This window comes from Vigna unguiculata, chromosome 11 (genome assembly GCF_037176805.1).
Source record: "Vigna unguiculata cultivar grain cowpea cultivar isolate G323 ecotype 2 chromosome 11, ASM3717680v1, whole genome shotgun sequence".
Lineage (NCBI taxonomy): Eukaryota > Viridiplantae > Streptophyta > Magnoliopsida > Fabales > Fabaceae > Vigna > Vigna unguiculata.
Window position 1 is genome coordinate 14674824 of NC_140802.1, and position 22518 is coordinate 14697341.

The 22518-nt window shown below is 34.7% G+C and overlaps 1 protein-coding gene across 3 annotated transcripts; it reads right to left on the bottom strand.

Annotated features, from left to right (window-relative positions):
• Positions 1-2247: 2247 nt before the first annotated feature.
• LOC114168987 (myosin-2-like) lies at positions 2248-22148 on the bottom strand. 3 transcript variants are annotated; one of them, XM_028053992.2, is made up of 24 exons: positions 21002-22148; positions 20343-20444; positions 20099-20242; positions 19666-19816; positions 19537-19564; positions 19229-19403; positions 19030-19093; positions 18878-18891; positions 18706-18790; positions 17692-17795; positions 17449-17584; positions 17054-17172; positions 16666-16818; positions 16493-16582; positions 15594-15671; positions 15204-15362; positions 14449-14604; positions 14056-14261; positions 13846-13981; positions 13421-13550; positions 13001-13111; positions 12794-12909; positions 3620-3835; positions 2248-3181 (listed from the first exon to the last, which is right to left on the bottom strand). In XM_028053992.2, exons 1-24 carry the CDS (start codon positions 21410-21412, stop codon positions 2726-2728), a joined length of 3540 nt encoding a protein of 1179 aa, XP_027909793.1. In that variant the 5' UTR covers positions 21413-22148; the 3' UTR covers positions 2248-2725. The 3 variants fall into 3 exon arrangements, with proteins under 3 accessions (XP_027909793.1, XP_027909794.1, XP_027909795.1); XM_028053993.2 differs by having other exon boundaries at positions 3620-3832; positions 21002-22147; XM_028053994.2 differs by having other exon boundaries at positions 20343-20424; positions 21002-21275.
• Positions 22149-22518: the final 370 nt, after the last annotated feature.

Here is a 22518-nt window from a genome sequence, read left to right on the forward strand (position 1 = left end):
ATTGTTAGATATTGATAACCACAATATCAAATAATATCTTCTATTTAATCTTTTTATTTTCAGTTACTCTTTTTACTTGTACCTCTCTCTATTATAAATAGATTACCCTATGTGTGGTTTATACACAAGGGAGATTAATCTCAATCCCTATTTTCTTTATTCTCAACACAATAGCGTTTGATAGTGTATCAGATTCCTAAACTCTCTCTTTGAGCATTGATTAAGTAGTTTGTCACTTCTTGAGTTAATCCCTACTTAAGAAACCTCATAATACTTTTAAAATTCAGACTCTTAGCTTAGGGAGTGCCAAATTAGTTAAATTCAAAGATCTCACAAGGGCATTTCTAACCACAATCAAACCAAGATTTTCATGCTTCTCACAAATAAAACTTGAACCAAAACATGATGAGTCATTTACCTCGACCCATATGATCCAAATCAACAAATTAAACACTAATACAAATTCTAATATCAGCTTAGGCATGTCAAGACAAATTTGCAAGCAAATTTCAACTAGTTATAATTATCAATCATGCCAATTGATCAAACAACCATGAATTCACAATCATAGACATTTCAATCAACCAATTTGATCATGCAATTACAATTTTACTGTCAAAATCAACCATTAAAGACTAATTCAAGAATAACTACAATTTAGCTTCCCTTACCTTGTAAAACAGCTCTAACTGCTCTAAATGCCAAAACGCTTTTAACCTCATAGGATGTTTTATCTACACATAGAAACATCACAAACATGATCAAGTCATACCATTATGATCACTGATCAACAAAGATTCATATAGAAGACTCAAAGAACACATGCAAGCAAAGAAATACGACATGCAAGAAGAAAACAACTTAAACCAAGAAAAAGGAAAGAAAATCAACTTACTTGAATGAAGAATTTGATCGGTTGGATTTGAAGAGCTCATCGCAATGATCAAACCTATAACCTTGGATCTTCAAACATAGGAACAAAAAGTAAGAACATGAAAAGAGTATGTAGAGAACTTCATAAAAGCAATTTCTAAAGAGATTATATGTTTTAAAATAATGAAACTCATTTATAAAACTTTCTATTTGTATTAAAATATTTTAATATTAAAATAATTGAACCTCGTTATTTTAAACTATACCGATGCTAAATATCATTTTCTAAGCCATTACACTTTGTTAGTTTGTTTGTTCTATCATATTTTTACTCTAACGAAGTTAAATTTTAAAAATGATAAATAACTAATTCAAAAATTTAAAGATAAGAAAAACAAAAATAGTTATAAAATAAAGTTAAATAGTTAATTATTTTCCACTTATAAAAATTTAAATAATAAAATATTTGTACTCCATCTCATTTTAATTACTTTTATATTCAAACAAATTAACTCTACTTTTATATTAATTTGTAGCTTTCAATTATGAACATTGGTGGCTTTCAGCTTGTCATCACACTTAATTGATGATAAGATACCATTTATGGCTATATACAAAAGAAATGTGATAAATATTACTATTCATTATTTTTTTTTTTTATTATTATTATTATTATTATTATTATTATTATTATTATGTTATTTATATAATGGAGCATACTAGATAATAGACATGCAACTAGATAATAAGTGTTAGTGTTTGACTTGATTTATTTTATAAAAATCACCTAAATTAAACAAAAAAAGTGAAATGTTATTTGACCTGGTTTAATTCAACTTTAGTTTAAACAAAACAAATCAACATTTTATTATAAAAAATTATCAAAAAGACACTACAGGAATCTTTTTGTATATACATATTATGTTACCGTTAAAAAAAATCTCCACCTTTATAAATTTTACATTTTGGAATGAATAATCTGCAACATAATTTCTTGAATTTGAAATTATACATTTCAAAATATAAACTTTAAAATATATAGTATAATCCAAAATATAAAAAATTATATTTTAGCTTGTATATTTCAGAATATAAATAAAAAATACATTTTAAATAATATAATCCAAAATGGAAAATTTATATTTTAGATTACATAATTCAGAATAAAAAATTTATAAAAATACAGATTGAAACTATGAAGATGCATGAAGAAGTTGCCCTCACATAGTATTGCGTCTTAGGATAGTCAGATCCACACATTTGCTTATCCAACTACTGTTCATGGTAGAAAAAACACACAATTGCAGACACCATATTTTGTAGGAAAATATGCAATATTCGCAGACCATTATGCATGTGCAAGAAACATAGATATCTATGAACTTACCTTTATCTGTTTAACCAAACACGAGAGAGAATCGTTGTCATAAACACAATAAAACAGACACTATTTTTCCCCCTTAACACTGAAGATACCAAAACTCACTATTAATATCTTCAAGCTGAGTTTTAGATCAAATCATCCATCACTGTTTTTCACCCCAAAAGAGAAAGTGAAAAAGAAATATACAGAATCAACTATAGACTAGACAATACAAACTATGCCATCTTCTACAACTATGCACAACCTAATTACTTCCCCCATGTAACAAAATTGGTAGATATACAATTTCTTTTCCTTCACCAACGAGTGAATTGGTAACACTTCCATCAAAAGTGTTCCACCAAGATATAGAAGCCACTCCTCAAAAAGGACAAAGTTCACAACACCAATCATTTTGCCATTGTTGATGAATCTTTAGAGTTTCTATTCTCAGCAAAGACTGTTTAAAAGCTGAAAACTGAATACCCTTTATGCCCTGGAGCCTAATTTCCACCATGCTCGCCAACTTTTCTCTGGATCCGATTTATAAAGCCTTGCCTTGGTCTCACGTAATCTGATCTTGTATTGTTTCTTCCACCCTTCAAATCTATGTTTAAGTTTCCGAAGTTCTTCAACTGAGTTTTTGTTTGCACACTGCCCCGGTTTGACATCGTTCAAAGCTTTTACTTCATCATCAAAGTCATGTGTTCGTTGCTCGAATTCCTTCATCAGATTGCTGACTGTAGTCAAAGTGCCATTGACCTGTCTCCCTGCATCAGTGACAGACAGATTGCCAGAAAGCATTGGTGTGCTCCCTCCTGGAGTTCTTGATCCCATGGACGTATCTTCAGAATCATAACCACGAGGTAACACAAAATCATGTCTTACAGGTTGAACAGTAGCATTCTCAGGAGCAAGACTCTTTCTAGCAGCAACAAGACTCATCTGCGTTGAAATTGCAATCAGAATCTATCAGAGTTTAAGTTGGATATGAAATCCTTGGGCAGCATCTGACTTGTCATGTAAAAATGAAGGTTTTTTAGATTTGAAAATAAACAGACACATTAACTTCTTAGGAACCGTTTTATATATCATCAGCAATGACTAATTCAAAGCTAAATCCAACTTGGTATATCAAACTAGTCTTTCATAATACCAACTAGTTCTTCTTTGAGAAAACTGGTACAAATAATTTGAGTGATAATAATTTATCTGTTATCGAGAGGAGGGAATATGTTAGAATCTAATTGCTGGGTACGGAATATGTAGACTACAGGTGCATATATAGTACTAGTCAAAAGTTTGGATCAACCAATCAATTGCATCCATTAAAATAACATTCATATGTCAGAACTTAAATACTTGTCTGAAATAAAAACTTACTTGCAAAGATCCCATCTGCTTTTGCCAAGCCTCCTCCATTGACTTCATTTTTGTCTCATATTCAATCCTCTTTCTCTCAGATTGTTTTAGCTGTTCCCTCAACTCAATATATTCTTCTTCCTTTTGCTCTACAACTGCATCAGCCTTGTCAACCTGCCTTTGGAGCTCTGCTAAAGCTGAAAGCAGATTCTGAACTGGCTCTTTGGACAAATCCTGCTAAATTAAAAAGGAGGGCAAGGGTTGTTACATTTTGAAACACACAGCAAATATAGCGTTTGGCAAATTGGCAGCATTAAGCTACAAGTTTACCCTGATAAATAGTACAATTACCGAAACATAAAGACAATATTTTTTATTTCCAGCAGTTTAATAATAAAAGTTGGAAGCAAGAGCACTTTGTTTTTAATCTTGCGTGACGGGCAATTTGTTATAGCCAATTGAATCATTACTTCTCTAGTTTTCTAAAGGATTAAGAATTTTATAACATATTTCCATTCGTGTGCCAAAGTATATAAACGTAATTGATCCACACAACTCAGAATCATATTTTCAGCATCTCCCTGATTTTCTTTCATTTATCCAAAATAACTAAACTGTGACTATATATGCTCCATTATGCTTCTACTTAAATGGAAACCAAGTGATTCTGTTAGATATTGTTTGATATTATTAAGATATTGTTAGATATTGATAACCACAATATCAAACAATATCTTCTATTTAATCTTTTTATTTTCAGTTACTCTTTTTACTTGTATCTCTTTCTATTATAAATAGATTACCCTATGTGTGGTTTATACACAAGGGAGATTAATCTCAATCCCTATTTTCTTTATTTTCAACAGATTCCTAAGCTTTCCCCATACTCTTAGTTTACCATCAATTCCATCTCCCAACTCCTACCATTAGAAACATATCTTGTGCAAAAAGGCAAAAAGCATGCATTAAGGTACAAACTCCTAGATATGATCATAACATACGAACATTCAAAACCAAAATAAAAGAAATAAGAAACCCTTGGTGTAAACCTATAGACATAGGGATATCATTCATGGTCACATGAGTAACGAACTGCGGATTGGAAAAAGAAAGAAAATAAATATTTATACTGAATAGAATGAAACGAATGAGAAATAGGGGGGCCCTTCCAAGGTTTTCCTTTCCAGAGAGGCTTTCTCCGTTCACAAAAAGCTAATGCTCAATCTACAAAATGAACATTCCTCCCTCGCCCTGCCCTACACCTTCTCTGTCCTTACTTTCTCTTATTTATTTAACTCATCAACTTACAAAGTAATTAATCAGTATCCTAGCGTCAACTAACTTCCCCTTTCCCATTGTCCAAATACTACTACCCCTGCTTAAAACAACCATATCCTCAAGGTTGAAAACAACCAATTGATAATAGACATATTTCATGTAATTGTTTCCCAAAAATCTAAGAAAATATCATTCAAGTTAGTTGGAATGAGAAGATTTTATTGAATTGAATTTTTGAACAGTACATCAACCTCTACGTAGAGAACTTTAATCATGAAGTAATGATTGCAAAGAGATCTCTAGAATCTTCTAACTTCTAACAGCAGGCTTGTAATTAATTATAATATCCTATTTTGGAAGGTCTCCCTTCAGACTATGCACCAGTGGTATCTATCATTAAAAGCAAGAAACGTACTCCTTCTATAGCAGAAATTGAAGCATTGTTATGTGGTCATGAAACTAGGTTAAATAAATATGTTCAGGACACACAGTCCTTAGTCACGCCTTCTCTTAATTACACTTGTTAGATATTGTTTGATATTATTAAGATATTGTTAGATATTGATAACCACAATATCAAACAATATCTTCTATTTAATCTTTTTATTTTCAGTTACTCTTTTTACTTGTATCTCTCTCTATTATAAATAGATTACTCTATGTGTGGTTTATACACAAGGGAAATTAATCTCAATCCCTATCTTCTTTATTCTCAACATGGTATCAGAGCTTAAGGTTTTTTTTTTCTAGTTCCACTGCATCTGTTGCTCACACAGGTACATCTTTTGTTGGTCTGACTCAATCTTCTTCTCCTGGTCCTTGGGTTTTTGATTCAGAAGCCACTGATCATATTACTGGTAACAAATCTTTGTTCTCTTCTTTATCCTCTACTAATCATTTACCTTCTGTTACACTGGCTGATGGTTCTAGAGTCTCATCTCATGGTGTTGGCACTGTTAAACTTTTTCCTTCTTTAACCATTGATAATGTTCTTTATGTCCCTGGGTCTCCTTTTAACCTGTTGTCCATCAGTCGCCTAACTCGTTCTCTTGATTGTGTTGTTTCTTTTACCAACAATTCTGTCTGTTTACAGGATCGGAGTTCGAAACAGGTGATTGGCACAGGATATGAGTCTCATGGTCTTTATCATCTCCGTCCCTCTACACACCTTGGTGCAGTTATGGAGTCTCCCTCTCTTATTCATGCTCAGTTTCGTCATCCAAGCCTTGCCAAGTTACAACAGCTTGTCCCTGCCTTGTCCAAGTTGTCTCGTTTGGATTGTGAGTCGTGTCAATTAGGCAAGCATACTCGTACTTCTTTTCCTCGTAGTGTCACACGTGATGCTTCGTCCCCTTTTGCCTTGGTTCACTCTGACATTTGGGTCCTAGCCGCGTTAAGTCTACTTTAGGTTTTCAATACTTTGTTACTTTCATTGATGATTACTCCAGATGCACTTGGTTATTTCTAATGAAACATCGTTCGGAATTATTTCATATCTTTCAATCTTTTTTTAATGAAATTAAAACTCAGTTCGGTGTTTCTATTAGAGTTTTGCGTAGTGATAATGGTCGTGAATATCTTTCTCATTCTTTCAAACAATTTATGGCTTCTCACGGCATTCTGCATCAAACTTCTTGTGCTTATACCCCTCAACAAAATGGTGTAGCTGAACATAAAAATAGACATCTTATGGAAACCACTCGCACTCTTTTAATTCATGGCGAGGTTCCTGAACATTTCTGGGGTGATGCCATTCTTACTGCCTGTTATCTCATTAATCGTATGCCTTCTTCGGTTTTAAAGAATAACATACCTCACTCCATTTTATTCCCTCATGAACCTCTTCATCCCTTACCTTTAAGAGTTTTCGGGTCTACATGTTTTGTTCATAATTTTAGTCCTGGTCTTGACAAGCTTTCTCCTAGATCACATAAGTGTGTTTTCTTAGGGTTTACAAGATCACAAAGAGGATACAAATGTTTTTCTCCTTTTCTTAACCGTTATTTTGTGTCTGCAGATGTCACCTTTAATGAGTTGTCCCTTTATTTTAAGAGTCAATCTTCACCTCTGACTCCATCCAATCCTGACAACTCTTCTAATACCTTTAATGTTCCTATTGTTTGTGACCCTCTTACTGTGTCTTCTTCACCCTCGGTTCCTGCTCCACAGTCACCTGCTCCTCCACCACCTCTTCAGGTTTATAGTCGCCGTAATCGATCACAACCACCACCATGTGACTCCACTCTAGTGCCAACTACTCTGTCTCCTCCGGCTCTGACACCTGAGTCTGACCTTCCCATTGCCCTTCGAAAAGGTATGCGTTCTACCCGTAATCCCTCTCCGCATTATATTGCTTTGAGTTATCATCGCTTGTCATTACCTTTTTATACATGTCTTTCCTCTCTTTCTTCTGTGACCATTCCAAAAACTGTCCGTGACGCTTTAGCCCATCCTGGTTGGCGTCAGGCCATGGCAGATGAATTAAGTGCTCTTCATAATAGTGGAACTTGGGAACTGGTCCCGTTGCCGTCTGGAAAATCTGTTCTTGGTTGCAGGTGGGTGTTTGCTATCAAAGTTGGACCTGATGGTACCATTGATCGCCTCAAAGCTCGTCTTGTAGCCAAAGGTTATACTCAAATTTTTGGGTTGGATTATGGAGATACTTTTTCCCCCGTGGCAAAGATGGCTTCTGTTCGTTTATTTATCGCCATGGCTGCTCTTAAACAATGGCCTCTTTATCAACTGGATGTTAAGAATGCTTTCCTCAATGGTGATTTGCAAGAGGAAATCTATATGGAGCAACCTCCTGGGTTTGTTGCTCAGGGGGAGTCTTCTGGGATGGTATGTCGTCTTCGCAAATCACTATAGGGCCTAAAACAATCTCCTAGGGCCTGGTTTGGAAAGTTTAGCAATGTTGTTCAACAATTTGGTATGACTCGGTGTGAAACAGATCATTCTGTTTTTTATCAACACTCGAGTGCTGGATGTGTTTACTTGATAGTATATGTTGATGACATCGTTCTTACAGGGAGTAACAACCATGGCATCTCTCAGTTGAAACAACATATCTGTCACCATTTTCAGACCAAAGATCTTGGCAAACTCAGATATTTCTTGGGTATTGAGGTGGCACAGTCCAATGATGGTATTGTTATATCTCAAAGAAAGTATGCCATGGATATTCTGGAGGAAACTGGATTGATGAGTTCAAAGTCTGTTGATACACCTATGGATCCCAATACTAAACTTCTACCAAATCAGGGGGAACCTATATCTGATCCTGAGCAGTATAGACGATTGGTTGGAAAATTGAATTATCTTACCGTTACTCGTCCTGACATTTCCTTTGCAGTCAGTGTGGTAAGCCAATTTCTTAATTCTCCATGTGAAGATCATTGGAATGCAGTCATTCGCATCTTGAAGTATATTAAAAAATCTCCTGGAAAAGGATTGTTATATGGTTCTAATAACCATACAAGAGTTGTTTGCTATTCAGATGTTGATTGGGCAAGATCTCCTTCTGATAGAAGATCTACATCTGGGTATTGTGTCTCCATTGGTGGTAACTTGATCTCGTGGAAAAGTAAGAAACAGAGTGTTGTAGCAAGATCCAGTGCAGAAGCAGAATATAGAGCTATGGCCTCAGCTGCCTGTGAACTTGTTTGGCTCAAGCAATTGCTTCAAGAGTTACAATTTGGAGATGTTACTCAAACGACACTTGTGTGTGACAATCAAGTTGCTCTTCATATTAGCTCTAATCCTGTCTTTCATGAGAGGACCAAACACATTGAGATTGATTGTCATTTCATTCGAGAAAAGGTTTTGTCTGGAGACATCAAGACTGAATTTGTTAACTCAAGTGATCAGTTAGCAGATATTTTTACTAAGTCTTTACGAGGGCCTAGAATTGATTATATTTGTAACAAGCTTGGCACATACGATTTGTATGCTCCAACTTGAGGGGGAGTGTTAGATATTGTTTGATATTATTAAGATATTGTTAGATATTGATAACCACAATATCAAACAATATCTTCTATTTAATCTTTTTATTTTCAGTTACTCTTTTTACTTGTACCTCTCTCTATTATAAATAGATTACCCTATGTGTAGTTTATACACAAGGAAGATTAATTTCAATCCCTATCTTCTTTATTCTCAACAACACTCAAGGCTCCTACTCTCGTGGTACCAATCAGAGAGGTGGTTTTCGTGGCTCTTCTTGTGGAGGGAGCAATTCTGCACAAGGTCATGGTGGCAGTTTGCCAACTTTCAATGCCAAATTTGTCTAAAGTTTGGTCATACAGCCAATTTCTATCACTTCAGGTCTGATTCTTCATCTCAACCTCATGAATCCTTGATGTTCATTGATCCAGCCACACAGCAGTTCATTCCCTACTCCATTGGTTCCTATAAAGGCTCTAATACTTAGTTAAATCCAAACTCTACATCCACTACCACTACTGGCCCTAGTGCCATGGTTGTACAATCTGATTCTCAAGGTAAAGATAATACTTCATGGATACCAAATTATGGTGCTAGTCTTCATGTTTCAGGTGAACCTCTAAACATAAAACAAATGCAACATTTTGATGGACCAGACCAAATTTTCACAGGCAATGGTGCAGGTTTAAGTATTTCTGGTGCTGGATCTTCTCTTTTTGTTTCTCCTTTTTATTCTAGAGTTCTGTTTAGGTTAAATCATTTGTTGCATGTTCCCTCCGTTACCAAAAATTTGTTGAGTGTTAGTCAATTTGCAAATGATAATTTTGTTTTCTTTGAGTTCCATTCTGATAAGTGTCTTGTCAAATCCCAAGGAACGAATAAGGTTCTTCTTCATGGAGGTGTCGGACCCGATGGACTCTACTCATTCCATAATGTTCATCTTTTCTCTAATTCAACCACTCGACAGTCACCATCTCTGCTTTCTGCTGCTTCATCTTCTATTTTTGCTGCTTTAAATAATGTAAATAAAGTTGTTTCTGACAGCACTAGTGTTCATTTGTGGCACACTAGATTAGGTCATCCTAACAGCCATATTATGAATCTTGTATTCAAACATTGTAATCTTTCATTGCCTAATAAAATTGATTCTATTTTCTACAAATCTTGTTGGGGTGGTAAATCTCATAGGTTGCCTTCTCATGAGTCTAAATCTGTTTATTCTCCTTTGGAACTCATTTTTACTGATTTATGGGGTCCTACTCATATTACATCTCATGTTGGCTATAAGTATTATGTGGCTTTTGTTGATGCTTTCTCTAGATATACATGGATTTTTCCTCTAAAGGCTAAAAATGAAACTCTATCAGTTTTTTCAGATTTTTAAAACAGTGGTTGAATTGCAGCTCAACTGTAAAATTAAATAAGTTCAATCTGAATGAGGTGGTGAGTTTCGTCCTTTTACAAGTTATTTAGCCCATCATGGCATTGTTCATAGACTCATATGTCCTCATACTCATCATCAAAATGGTGTCATTAAACGAAAACATAGATTACATCAAGCTTCTCTTCCTTTGCATTTTTGGGATTATGCCTTTACTACTACAATCTATCTTATCAATAGATTACCCCACTGTATCTCTTCAGTTTGTTGTTCCTTTTTCTGTTCTGTTTCGTAAAAATCCAAATTATTGTTTCCTTAAGACTTTTGGCTATTCTTGTTTCCCTTTGTTATGACCATATAAGCATCATAAGCATGACTTCAGGTTTGAAGAGTGTCTTTTTCTTGGTTATTCTCATCTTCACAAGGGATACAAGTGTTTGGCTTCCAATGGGCGCATCTTTATCTCTAAAGATGTTCTGTTTGATGAGCGAAGATTTCCTTATTCTGAGTTGTATCCAAAGTCTTCTAATTCATGTAAAGATGTTAATTAGTATTTTCTGCTACTGCCTAAATTGTCACCATCAAGTTCATGGGTTTGACTTTCATGTCTCTCCAGTCATTAAACTAGTTACTATACATATTATTCTCATAGGTGGAAATTCTTCCATCTTGATGTTAATAATGCCTTTCTCAATGGGCTCTTAAATGAAACTGTTTACATGCAACACCAGGGTTTGAAGCTTCGGATAAGTCTCTTTATGGCCTTTATGGCCTAAAGCAAGCCCCAAGACCATGGTTTACACGACTGCAAACTACTCTCCAGCAACTGGGTTTTGTCTCTAGCTCTTGTGACACTTCTCTGTTCATTTATCATTATGGATCTTATGTTATCTATCTTCTGGTGTATGTTGATGACATTCTTGCCAATGGCACCTCACTCAGTCTAATTCACACTATCACTGCTAAACTCAATGCAAACTTTTCTCTGAAACAGCTTGGTCTTGAGGTCAAACATTTGTTGGAAAGCTCTATTCCATGACTCAAACCAAGTACATTCGTGATTTACTTCATAAACCAACATGGCATAAGCTTATCCTATCTCTTCTCCTATGGTATCCAATTGTAAACTATCCAAAGAAGGTGCTGATATTTTCTCAAACCTGACTTTGTATAGGTTTGTTGTTGGAGCTCTCCAATATACTACTCTTACTAGACCAGAAATTGCTTTTGTTGTAATTAAAGTTTGTCAATTTATGGCTAACCCTTTAGACTCTCATTGGGTTGTAGTCAAACGCTTTCTGCAATATCTAAAAGGCACTATGTTTCATGGCCTTCACTTTCAACCCACTGTGCTGACCAATCTAGTTTCCTTGACAGCATTCTGTGATGCTGATTGTGCCTCTAATGCTGATGACAGACAGTCTATATCAGGGACAGCCATTTTTCTGGGTCCAAACTTTGATCTCTTGGTGGTCTTGCAAGCAACAAATCATTGCACGATCCAGTACTGAATCTGAGTTCAAAAGTTTGGCACAAACCTCTGCTGAACTAACGTGGATTGTTAGATTACTTACAGAACTCAATGTTTCTTTTCAAACACCTTAATTATTATGTGATAATCAGAGTGCAATTGCTATAGCACACAATCCTGTTTTTCACAATCGCACTAAACACGTGGAGATTTTCTTTTTTGGTTAGAGAGAAGATTGTGTCTCAACAGTTGGCTATTTCTCATGTTCCAGCTCTGGATCAGTGGGCCTGATGTTTTAACTAAGTCCCTATCTTCTACACTTTTTGTTGTTCTTTGTAGCAAACTTAATGTGAAGCATTTTTCTGTTGAAAAACCTTCTACTTAAGTTTGAGGGGGGCTATTAGAGTAATAAGATGTATTTTGTACAACTGTTGTTTTCTCTATCATTCTGTTTAGTTTTCTTTATGACAGTTGTAAGGTTTTGTGGTTACTAACATAACCAATCTCTTACAAATATTCTCGGTGTACATGACTTAGTTTAGTTTTCACATTCAATAAAATAGTTTTGTTCAGTTCTCTTCTTCTCTCTCTGTTCTGGTTATCTAAGACTAATCAATATGTTAACTGTATCAAACAACTGCCCCTTTCCGATAGTCCAAACAACACTTGGCTTTAACCTCGTCGTACATATCCTTGATGGCATGGCCTCAATTTAAGCAACAACCACCTTATCCTCCAATGCCTCCCCCACAAGGTCTTTTCTATGTAAATGGCAACCATCATTAGATATTTTCATTTCCTCCAATATTTTTGCATTAAGCCTCTAAAAGGGTACATCAATTCCATGTTGGTTCTTTGAAAAGTGAGTCTTCCAACCAATTAAAATCTCTTGCAACATCTAAGAATTATGTGCTAAACAAACATAGCTAATATATGGTAGGCTCAATTTCCCTCATAACCTGGAACTCTAATTGTCATAAGTTTTAGTCTGATAGAATAAATAAGAATTGGAAAACATTCATTTTAACGTAATACAACAACTGGAAAATAACCCAATAGATGGAGATATCTAACTTAAGACACGGTAAAAAACACTAATGTTAAGTGCAATGTAAATTACCTGTACTTCTGGTATTATCTTCATAAAGGACTTCCTCCTAGGTTTAGCATTTTCAGGATATTTCTTTGACCTATTTACATGAGTAGCATCCCTTCTAACCAGCCAACCACGAATTACTTCAAGAAAAGAAAACAGATAATATGCAAATCAGGTTCATCTTCAATAATAATGGTAAGCATTGCAGTAAACAGAATCAATACTACTAACCAGATTGTAATAGTATGATTGCATGGATCTCCTCCAGTTTTCTAGAATAAATTGTTATTGAAGACTTCGACATGACACCATATTTCCTTCTTGAATTTTCTCCACGAATAACTGCAATGCAACCAAATTAGCAATTTAGAAACAAACTAGAACCAAGGTTATGAATAATCACTAATCACCTTTGACAATTCTATGATTTGAGTCATCAGTTTAGGCACCGAAAGTTCTTAATTGAATGAGCATCAATAGATTTTAGAATTATATATTGAAAGTACAAGCCAATATGCACCAACGTTTTTTTTTTATCATTACAAAATCATTTACTGCTCAAATGTTCATAAAATGAAAAGAAAAAAAGTGTGCATATAATCATATATAGTTTTCCTCCAAATGAAAAAATAATAAAGATACTGGCAGTACATGATTGTAGTGTTGTCACTCCATTCTTAAGTTCACAGAAACAACCACGAACTTGATGACCACGGAAACATTTTTGAATCCCAACTATTCCCTGCAAAATCTGCTTTCTCATATTCTCCAGTGCATCAATCTACAAAAGCAACCAGAGCACAAGGATAACTAAATCAGAGAAATCACAGTATGAATGAAAATGAACTAAACCAAATCATCAATGTAATTTGGAATTCTGATAAGAAAAAGACTCATGGTTCAAAACTAAGTGGCATACGGCTCTTCAAAGTGCAATTAAGCAAAAAATATGTTTTCAGTGTAAAACTATGGACAGCTAGTTACAAACTTAACCAATATGATGCAGTGGAAGAAAACAAAAAGTAGGAAAAATGACTTCCAAGCCGTGCAAATAAAACTTAAGACCTTAGACATACCTGCCCTGCTCGAAGATACAATTTGGTGTAGCCAACATGGTACATTTCAGAAGGGATATTAAATTTTTGCAAAACAGCAACTGAGATGCTCAATGGATCATGGGATACGTTGGCCTCAGAAAGCATAAACACATACCTAGTTACATCAAGGAACAAAAATCAACCTATCGTTCAAGTTTATCAAAGAACCACAGGAAGTTTCTCAACTACCTTCTGGAAAACTCTTGATGGGTCATTCGAGTAGGATATCCAGCCCTTGAAAGTCTAACAATTTCTGGAACACCACAACACCTAAGCTGATGTAGGACAAGACCTTCATCATAAATGCCAGGAAGCTGCTTAGTATTTGGTGCTATGCAGCGAATAAAGTGAGGCATGGTGCTCTCCAACTGATGCAACAACTTGAACAATTGAACCTAAAGGAATGAAACTAGTTAGATTTATTGCCCTCAACTATTTCTCTGTATACTTTCTGTACTCTGTTATTCAATAATTTCCTTTTAAGGAGAGTAGGCTTACATTATCATGTTTATATCTTCTTTAACGAGTCTTTGTCATTTCTTTTGAAATCTTAATTAAGCTCAAGAAATATTACAAAAGTACCTTGAACTTTGTTGCAACACTCTGCTTTTGAGACTGGTTAAACATTTTGGAGAACAACGGCAGCAGTTCACAATTACATGATAACAGGAATTGAATGCAGTCAGAAGACATCGTGTCTCTGTTCTTCTCTAAAAACTCATTTGTATCATACAGAACCTGATAGAGACCCAGACGTTAGAACTGTGCATCCAAGGAAAATGACTTCCATGATACATACAAATAGAAAGGATTTACTCATAGATACTTAACAAAACGAGCTCAAGATTAAAAATAAATGTCGGATGAATAATTGCATGTTGATCTCAAACCTTATTTTCTTTATTCTCAACATTGAGCATCTGAATGACATGTGTACCAAACTGTTTCTAGCAAGTGAAATAACGGACCAAATATTTAAACATGTTATATATTGGAGGAAAACGAATCAAACACTCCTAAAATAAAGTAGGAATTTGGAAGAGAGCAAAACACCATGTTTAGAAACCAATTAAAGAACTATATTCAGAGACCGAGGACTAAGACCATATGCAAATAGCATGCTGGACAAAATTATACTCTGGATATACAAGAGCTTAAAACTGTGATTCTGCTGCCCATATGTTATACTATAGCCTTATACTTATACATGTAATCTTGTGGAAAAGAATGCAAAATCTAAACAAGTAAATTGAAGTACTAACTCATATATGTAAAATTAAAAAGAAGATTTTGTCCAAACTAACTTATGTGGCTCCCTAAATAGTGAGAAAACTAACCTCTCCTGCATAGTGACGAACGCGGAAAGCTCTGCCTCTTTCCCCTTTGAAGCAAGGATTAGGGTGCAAGTGATGCTTAAGTTTGTTCGCAAATGTCAAATCAGAAACGTTTGGTAAATTTGACTCCTCATCCAACAAAGAGAGTAGACCTTGAGGTTTCTGCACATTTTGCAACAGATAACATAATGATTACACCAATCACCAGAATTATGTGAACACAGCCAACATTGGGACCTGAACCCAGCTTTATAAAATAAATACATTATAATATGATTTACAGAAAAACAGTGTCTGGAAGAGGAAACAAATCAAACTACAACCATAGCAACAGCTCAGTTTCCAAGGAAAGTGGAATAACTTGAGCATTTAGAAACTAAACCAAAATAGTACCTTCTCAAATAGATCCAAGCACCCTTGATTGTCCTCAAAATCTACTTTAGTCCAATCAATGCCATCCAATTCATAGTCCTGATGAAATTAAAAATGCAATATTGCTGTTATGCTTATCAAGCTTAATGAAGAACTGTTACACATGAGAATGAAATCCTCAAAAGGACCATTCAAGTCTATAAAAGGAGGAAGAAAAGTTAGTTATTTTTCGTTTGGCGGTGGGGTTTTATTGGCGGTTATAATCAATTTATTTTTTGTTTTCAACTGGAAGTGCCCAGTGTGAAAAGAGAGGGTGAAAAGAGAGGGTGAAAAGAGAGGGCTCCTTTGGGTACATACGTGTATTTTTTTCGGTTTCTCTTTGTACATCTAATAAAAACAAATATATTATCCTTTTTTCTTTGGAGACCTGAACGTCAATTGTTTGAGAACTTTCTTAAAATAACCAAGATCATAACAATAACACACCCTTAGCACTTGATAATAAACTTATGCATTAGCAAAAATGTACCTGTTCTCAATTGATTGTTTTTCAACTCCGATTAGACAACAATAGTACCAAACAATAATAACTATTTGAAATGTGTCCTTCATGATTGAACTAAAATCTTTGATGGAGCCAACATGTTTAACTATTACACCAACCACACTGTTCAAAATATGTTTTATTTGCATTAGTATTGGGCAATAGTTTATGGAAATCTTGTCCAAATCTGTTCTTTCCAATGAATACAGAAGTGGTAAAAATGTAAATGTAAAGAAACAAATTTCACCGTATCATATTTTTAAGACATTAATGTGTAGGAAACAAATTCACGGAATTATATCACACTATTTTATTCAAATTAAAGGCAATAAACGTCAAAATACCCAGCAATATTAACTCTTGAAAGATCACCAACCTCCTGCTCTAGTTTAAACAGATGGCGATTATAGTGTTGTTGAATCCTTTCATTGGCATAATTTATGTAAAACTGCTCAAAGCCATTTTTCTGAAAAAGTGATACAAGAAACTATTAGAACATATGCAACATTCTTTAAAGTCTAAACAGGCACATTGATACAAACTGCTCACCTGGAAAGTCTGAAACCCATAAAAATCGAGGATACTTATGGATTTCCATGTACATTTTTTACCCGCTTCAAGTGACTTGTTAACTTGGTCTAAGAGCCAGTTAAACAAGCTTGCATAGATAAACTTTGCAATAGCATCTCTTCTTTCAATTGCCTATACAAAAATGTGAAAAAGATAATCAATTGTTAAAAGAGGAGCTAATCATGGTTCTTGACCATACAACCAAAATGGATGCGTTAAGATTAGATTTGAGTAAAACAATCTCAACCATTCATATATGGCCAAGATTCACTCCTTGCCTTTCACACACTTCCCGTATGCTCTACCCCACCTACCCAAATAGACATAAAGAAAATGAAACAATGAAATGTTCAAATAGGTAACACACCTGCTTCAATGTCAATTTTTTTTCAATAGTATCTTCATCAGCTTGGATTTTATGGGTACATAATGCTGTCATTAAATCCTGGGAACTGCAACCCATGAGTTGGGCAGCACTGTTTACAGCTGCAAAAGAATTAGATTATTTACATAAATTGAACTTGTTCATTAGTTGTAAGTAAAATACATTACATATATGCCTTCTAGGGTTAATAATTCAATCAGTATAACTGAACTGCTACAAATTCCTTACCAACACAATAAAAACCAAAACATAATTTGTGCACTGTATCTGATATAGCATTACAAAGAATCCCAGGTAAGTCCTAGTCCGCTTTGAGTGAGAGCTCAATGACACCAAATGAACATACATAAAAGTTAAAGAGTCTCTACCAATCTTACCTTCATCGTCAACAACCTCAATCTGATTGTCTCTGTCTACTTGGAATGATATATTTCCCAACCAGAGTATTGCAGCAAGTATCTTAAAGATCAGCTCCTGATCCTCTTTATAGATTTGAACTGCATCCAGTGCTTCCTAGGGATATTGCATATGCCACGGGGAAAATAACATGAGATCTTAGGGGAATATTGACGAAGTTAAAGAGTTTTATTGAAAACCAAACTAACTGTCAAGTCATATACCATCAGCTGATCAAAGTTTTTGGCATCATCAACACCATCAATTGACATGCAGTCACTCTGAACTAGATACTTATATTCACTTACTGCTCTAAGATTCAGTTTCTCTGCAAAGAGAAAGATAATGATTTTACATCAGTCAAAATAATTGTAAATTCAATTATGTTTGATCAAGAAAATAAATACACTGCAAAGATAATGTAATTTTAAAAGCAGAAATTGATGCCAGTTAATGCGTACTAAAATTAAATGTCTATATAAACATTAGCTTTTAGATTTTAAAGAGGGAAGAGCAGAAGAGTGGTAATTGAGCAATTCAGTTGTCCCCAAATAGTGATATAGTGATAAAAACATAAAAGATTTCTGACTTATTTTCAACAGTTGCTCTTTTATAGAATAATCTTCGTCGTATCAACACAGAATAAAATCATATGATACGAGTTGTTCTATGATGTAAGCATGTAAACTGCACAAACGTAACCATAAGGGTAGGTAAACCCCCAAAAATATATCACAAACGAGAACTCATTTAGCATAAAAAACACGTAATTATTAGATTAAATATGTTTTTCATCAAAAATAAATTATTAGATTTTATTTTGGTCCCTAATAATTAAAAAAAAAAAAATCAACCCAAATACATTTTTTATTTTGTTTAGTCTCAAAAATGGTTTAGATAGCTCTTTAATCAATAAAATAAAGTACTTTAGTTGCCGCTTTTAAAGGCCAATAATAAAATACAAAATTTATTAGGAATGAAACAGTTCAAAAAAAATCAGAAGGGACCAAAAACAAAATCTGATAATTTATTAGTGACCAAAAATATATTTAACCTTCAATTCTTTCATAATGTACAAAAGAGTGGGCTAGTTGACTATCAAGGTTAAGACTGTGATTGTGGTCATTTCAACACATTGCAAATAACACAGCAAAATAATTGTGTCATGCAAGAAATGATTATGAGAGATAAAAGTATACAATTATACCAACAAGTTGAACATTGCATAGAAAATATACCTTTAAGATCAGATGAAGATCCAGCACAAAGTTGATAAAATATGTGATATGATCTCTCATCACGGGCAAGTTGAACAACTCTGGACTGCTCAAACAGCATGGTTATTTCAGAAGTCAGAGAAAACAAACCTAATTATTTCACTTTTATCTCATACAAGGCACCACAAATTACCTTTTCCAACAATACTGTTCCAGTTAGCATAGGGGTTTTGCATATGACAAACGCAGCCATGAAAGAAAAAAAAACAACTCAGTAATTGCAAAAGAAATGGAGATCATAAATAAGCACTTTTGCAGTAACATGTACAACTTGAGCATGCTTACAGGTCTGAATTTTAGCCCCACATATTTTACCCGTGCAGCCAAAGTAAATTTCAATCAACTTTCCCTGCACCAATTAAAGTGTATATCAATTAAACGGCTCAACTTTAAACATGATCCAAAGTGCTGCATAGCCTTCAATAATAAAACAATAGAAAAACTACTAAGTTTCACTATACTGTGGGGAAAAGTATATACTCACAAATCTGCTAGAGTTGTTATTCCTAGCTGTTTTTGCATTCCCAAAAGCCTCCAAAATACGATTTATCTGAAGAAATTCATTTTCTATGGCACAATTACCACCACCACCACCAAGAGCAGCTAAGTATTGCATTGCAATTTTAGCTGTTTCTGTCTTCCCAGATCCACTCTCACCACTGCAAACAAATTTCTAACAATGATTATTAACAAGTACACCAGCGATCATATCTTATTATTACTTATCCAATGCTGATGAGTTCAGGACTGTCATGCACAAAACAGAGCTACTAAATGCAGTAAGGAGCTGACCTTATGATAATAGACTGATTTACTTCATCTGTAAGATACAAAAAGAAATAGAAAACCCTTATAAATGTCACATTCTAGTACAATACAAAGATTGTGAAGAAGGAGAGAGAAAGGAATAATTTCATTAACCTCTCATCATCTTGTTATAAGCTGCATCTACCGTAGCATAAACATGAGGACTATTCATAGTTCTCTGGCTACAGGCTGAGACATATTTATTTCCATACATCTGAAGATCTTTGAAAGGATTGAGTGCAATTAAAACTGGCCCTGCTTTACTCTACACACTCAAAAAGCACAAGCAGCAGCACATGAGAGCATATACATTACCATAGAAATAAAAGAAAAGAATAATTCTGAACCCACATGTAACACCTTCCCATTAGTCCTCATACTTAATACAGATGGAAAAATATTTTGTGTTTTCAAGACACTTTACATTTACTTTTCATTTAATAATTAAAACTTCCTTTGTATATTAGAAGGATTAATAGGAAGATATTGTAAGAGGATATCATATCACATTACTCAGAAGAAAAGCAAGAGAAGCAGGCACACATACATAAATCATCCCTTGAGAATATCTTAATTTAAGATTGTGAAGAACCGACGGCTCATTCAAATAACCAAGTTTAATTAGATCATCCACATCCTCCAAAACATCAGGATTTGCTGGTAGAATCTCTGATCTGTCCACTTTCATAACCTGGAGAACAAGTTAAAGTTAATGGCACAAACAGCCTATAACATTCCATATTCAAGATTACACATTAATTTCCAAAGACACAAAAGCCATAGAAACCTACATTTCCATTTGAGAGTGAAACGAATGCTTCCTCTCCTGAAGTTGATTGGACCATTCCTAGTTCCCACTGCCCTCTTGGTTGCCTACACCAAACACGAAGCTTCTGGGAAAACAACCAAAAACCGAAAGCAAATTTAACAGAAAAGCACATCACATACCATTAACAACGTATCAGTCTACACCAATCATATTAAAAGACAGAACAAGAAGTACAGTTTTATAACTGAAATACGCAATAACCACAGACAAAATACTTATCTTCGAAGGCAAATTTTAAAACGAGATTCAATACAAGACAATAAAAAAATCCTTCCAAAATCAAAAACCAAAAGAGAAGAAAGAAACAAGAACTAAGATCAAAACCATCGGTTTAACTTATTTTGTAGAAACAACCACTTCCTTTTATCAAATTTTGTTGTTTGAAATTAAACAATTTGCTCTTTCTATTCTATATATAAATAATGTTGAGCCATTAATGCAGCATCATTGAGATAAATTTTCACTCATTTTGTTCAACTTCTCTAATTCTTTCAAAGAATTATGAATTACTTTTTCTACAACAGCTGTTTATAAACATGCATTTAGCTTTAATCAACATGACACTTCAAATATTTGAAATCAGGAATCAATCACTATTCTCCCAATTTAATTACAAGTTACCTTTTTGCTGAAATAAGATATGCTATCATCACCATCCAATTCCCAAACCTTCCCAGATGAATCACTGGAAGAAAGTGCCACATAAGGAGACTCCACATCCTTCTTCAGCCTCTTGCTCCCAAAACCACACTTTTTCCTCTTCTGCCCCAAATCCCTCTCCTTCACTTCACTCTCCTCATCAGTAGCAACTCCGTTCTCCAGCACGACACGGCGCTCGCTGCCGCTGACCATAAAATCTTTCGGCAGCGACCGCCGTGCAGGGGGAAGCCTTGCACGTGAGGTCGGCCTCGGAGGCAACGCCGGTGGCGCGTCCTTCTTCTTCTCCTCCTCCTCGTCCCTCCTCCGAAGTGAATCCAGCATCTCCTCCAGCGAGCTTCTCGCCAAGGAACATGGTGAAGCCGATAACACCATAGTTTCCCCCAACCCACCAACGAAAACCACCGAAATTTATCAACTTTAAACCCAAATATGCAACCCGATTGAAATTTCACCACCCCCACTTCGACTTTCGCCGCTGCATTGCCGAAAGCCGCGAAATTGAAGAGACCCTTTTGAGATTCAAACCTCCAAACACTTTCTTATTGGTGCAACAACAAAAAAATGTCGAGCACAAAAAGAAAGTTGTGTAGGCAAATGATGATAACTTCAAAGGATGGTGAAAAATCGGTTCAATTTCAAACTTGTCGCATGAATAATGAAACACAGGTTTCTAAAACTGGAACGTGAGTCAGAAGGTTTGAACAGTGACAAGAAGGAGAAAAAGAAGAAGAGTTTGAGAAGGTATTGTGGTGTGTTGGGTTGTGAATCAAAGCCTTTAAGACGGAGACAGAGAGAGATAGACAGACACGGTATAACGAAGAGCAGGAACTTGCTGCTGTTCGTGTCGTTGGTGTACTATTTTCCTTTTCCTTTCTCCCTGATTTCTGATTGTCAAACGAAAATTTGAAAGAAAAAAAGAAAAAACACAAAATGATTGTGTGATGTTGTGGTGTTCGTAGGATAATTAAAATAAAATAAGATAAAATCGAAATTGTGGTTTTTTTGTCGTGGTAGTAGGTGATGATAGTTGTGTTGTGTGTCCAGAAATTCAAATATTTCAGGTGAGGGGTGAGAGATGTCAAGTCAGTACTGAAACGTTCAGAAAACTGTTGGGATCTGATAGTGGAAGAAGGGTATTATTTCAGCCACCAATAAAAAAATGGTTCTTTTATTGATTAATTAATTAAAATAAAACTATGATTATTATAAAAGGAAAATGGAGTGATGTGTGTTTGAGTGAGTGGAAGTAAATAAAGCTGACAGTTGTACTGGGTAACTGAAATGAGCTGGAGTCCTAATTACAAAACTAGGTCTAAAGTGCTTTCTTTAGGGTTCTGATTTTATCATTTTTAGTTTTTAATTATTTTTCTAAATTTTAAGTCTGTTAATTCCAAATTTAAATATTTTAATTACATAATTTTTTAGTTTTCAGAAAGGTGTTATTCAAGTCTTTTATATGTTGCCTTTTATTCTCTAAT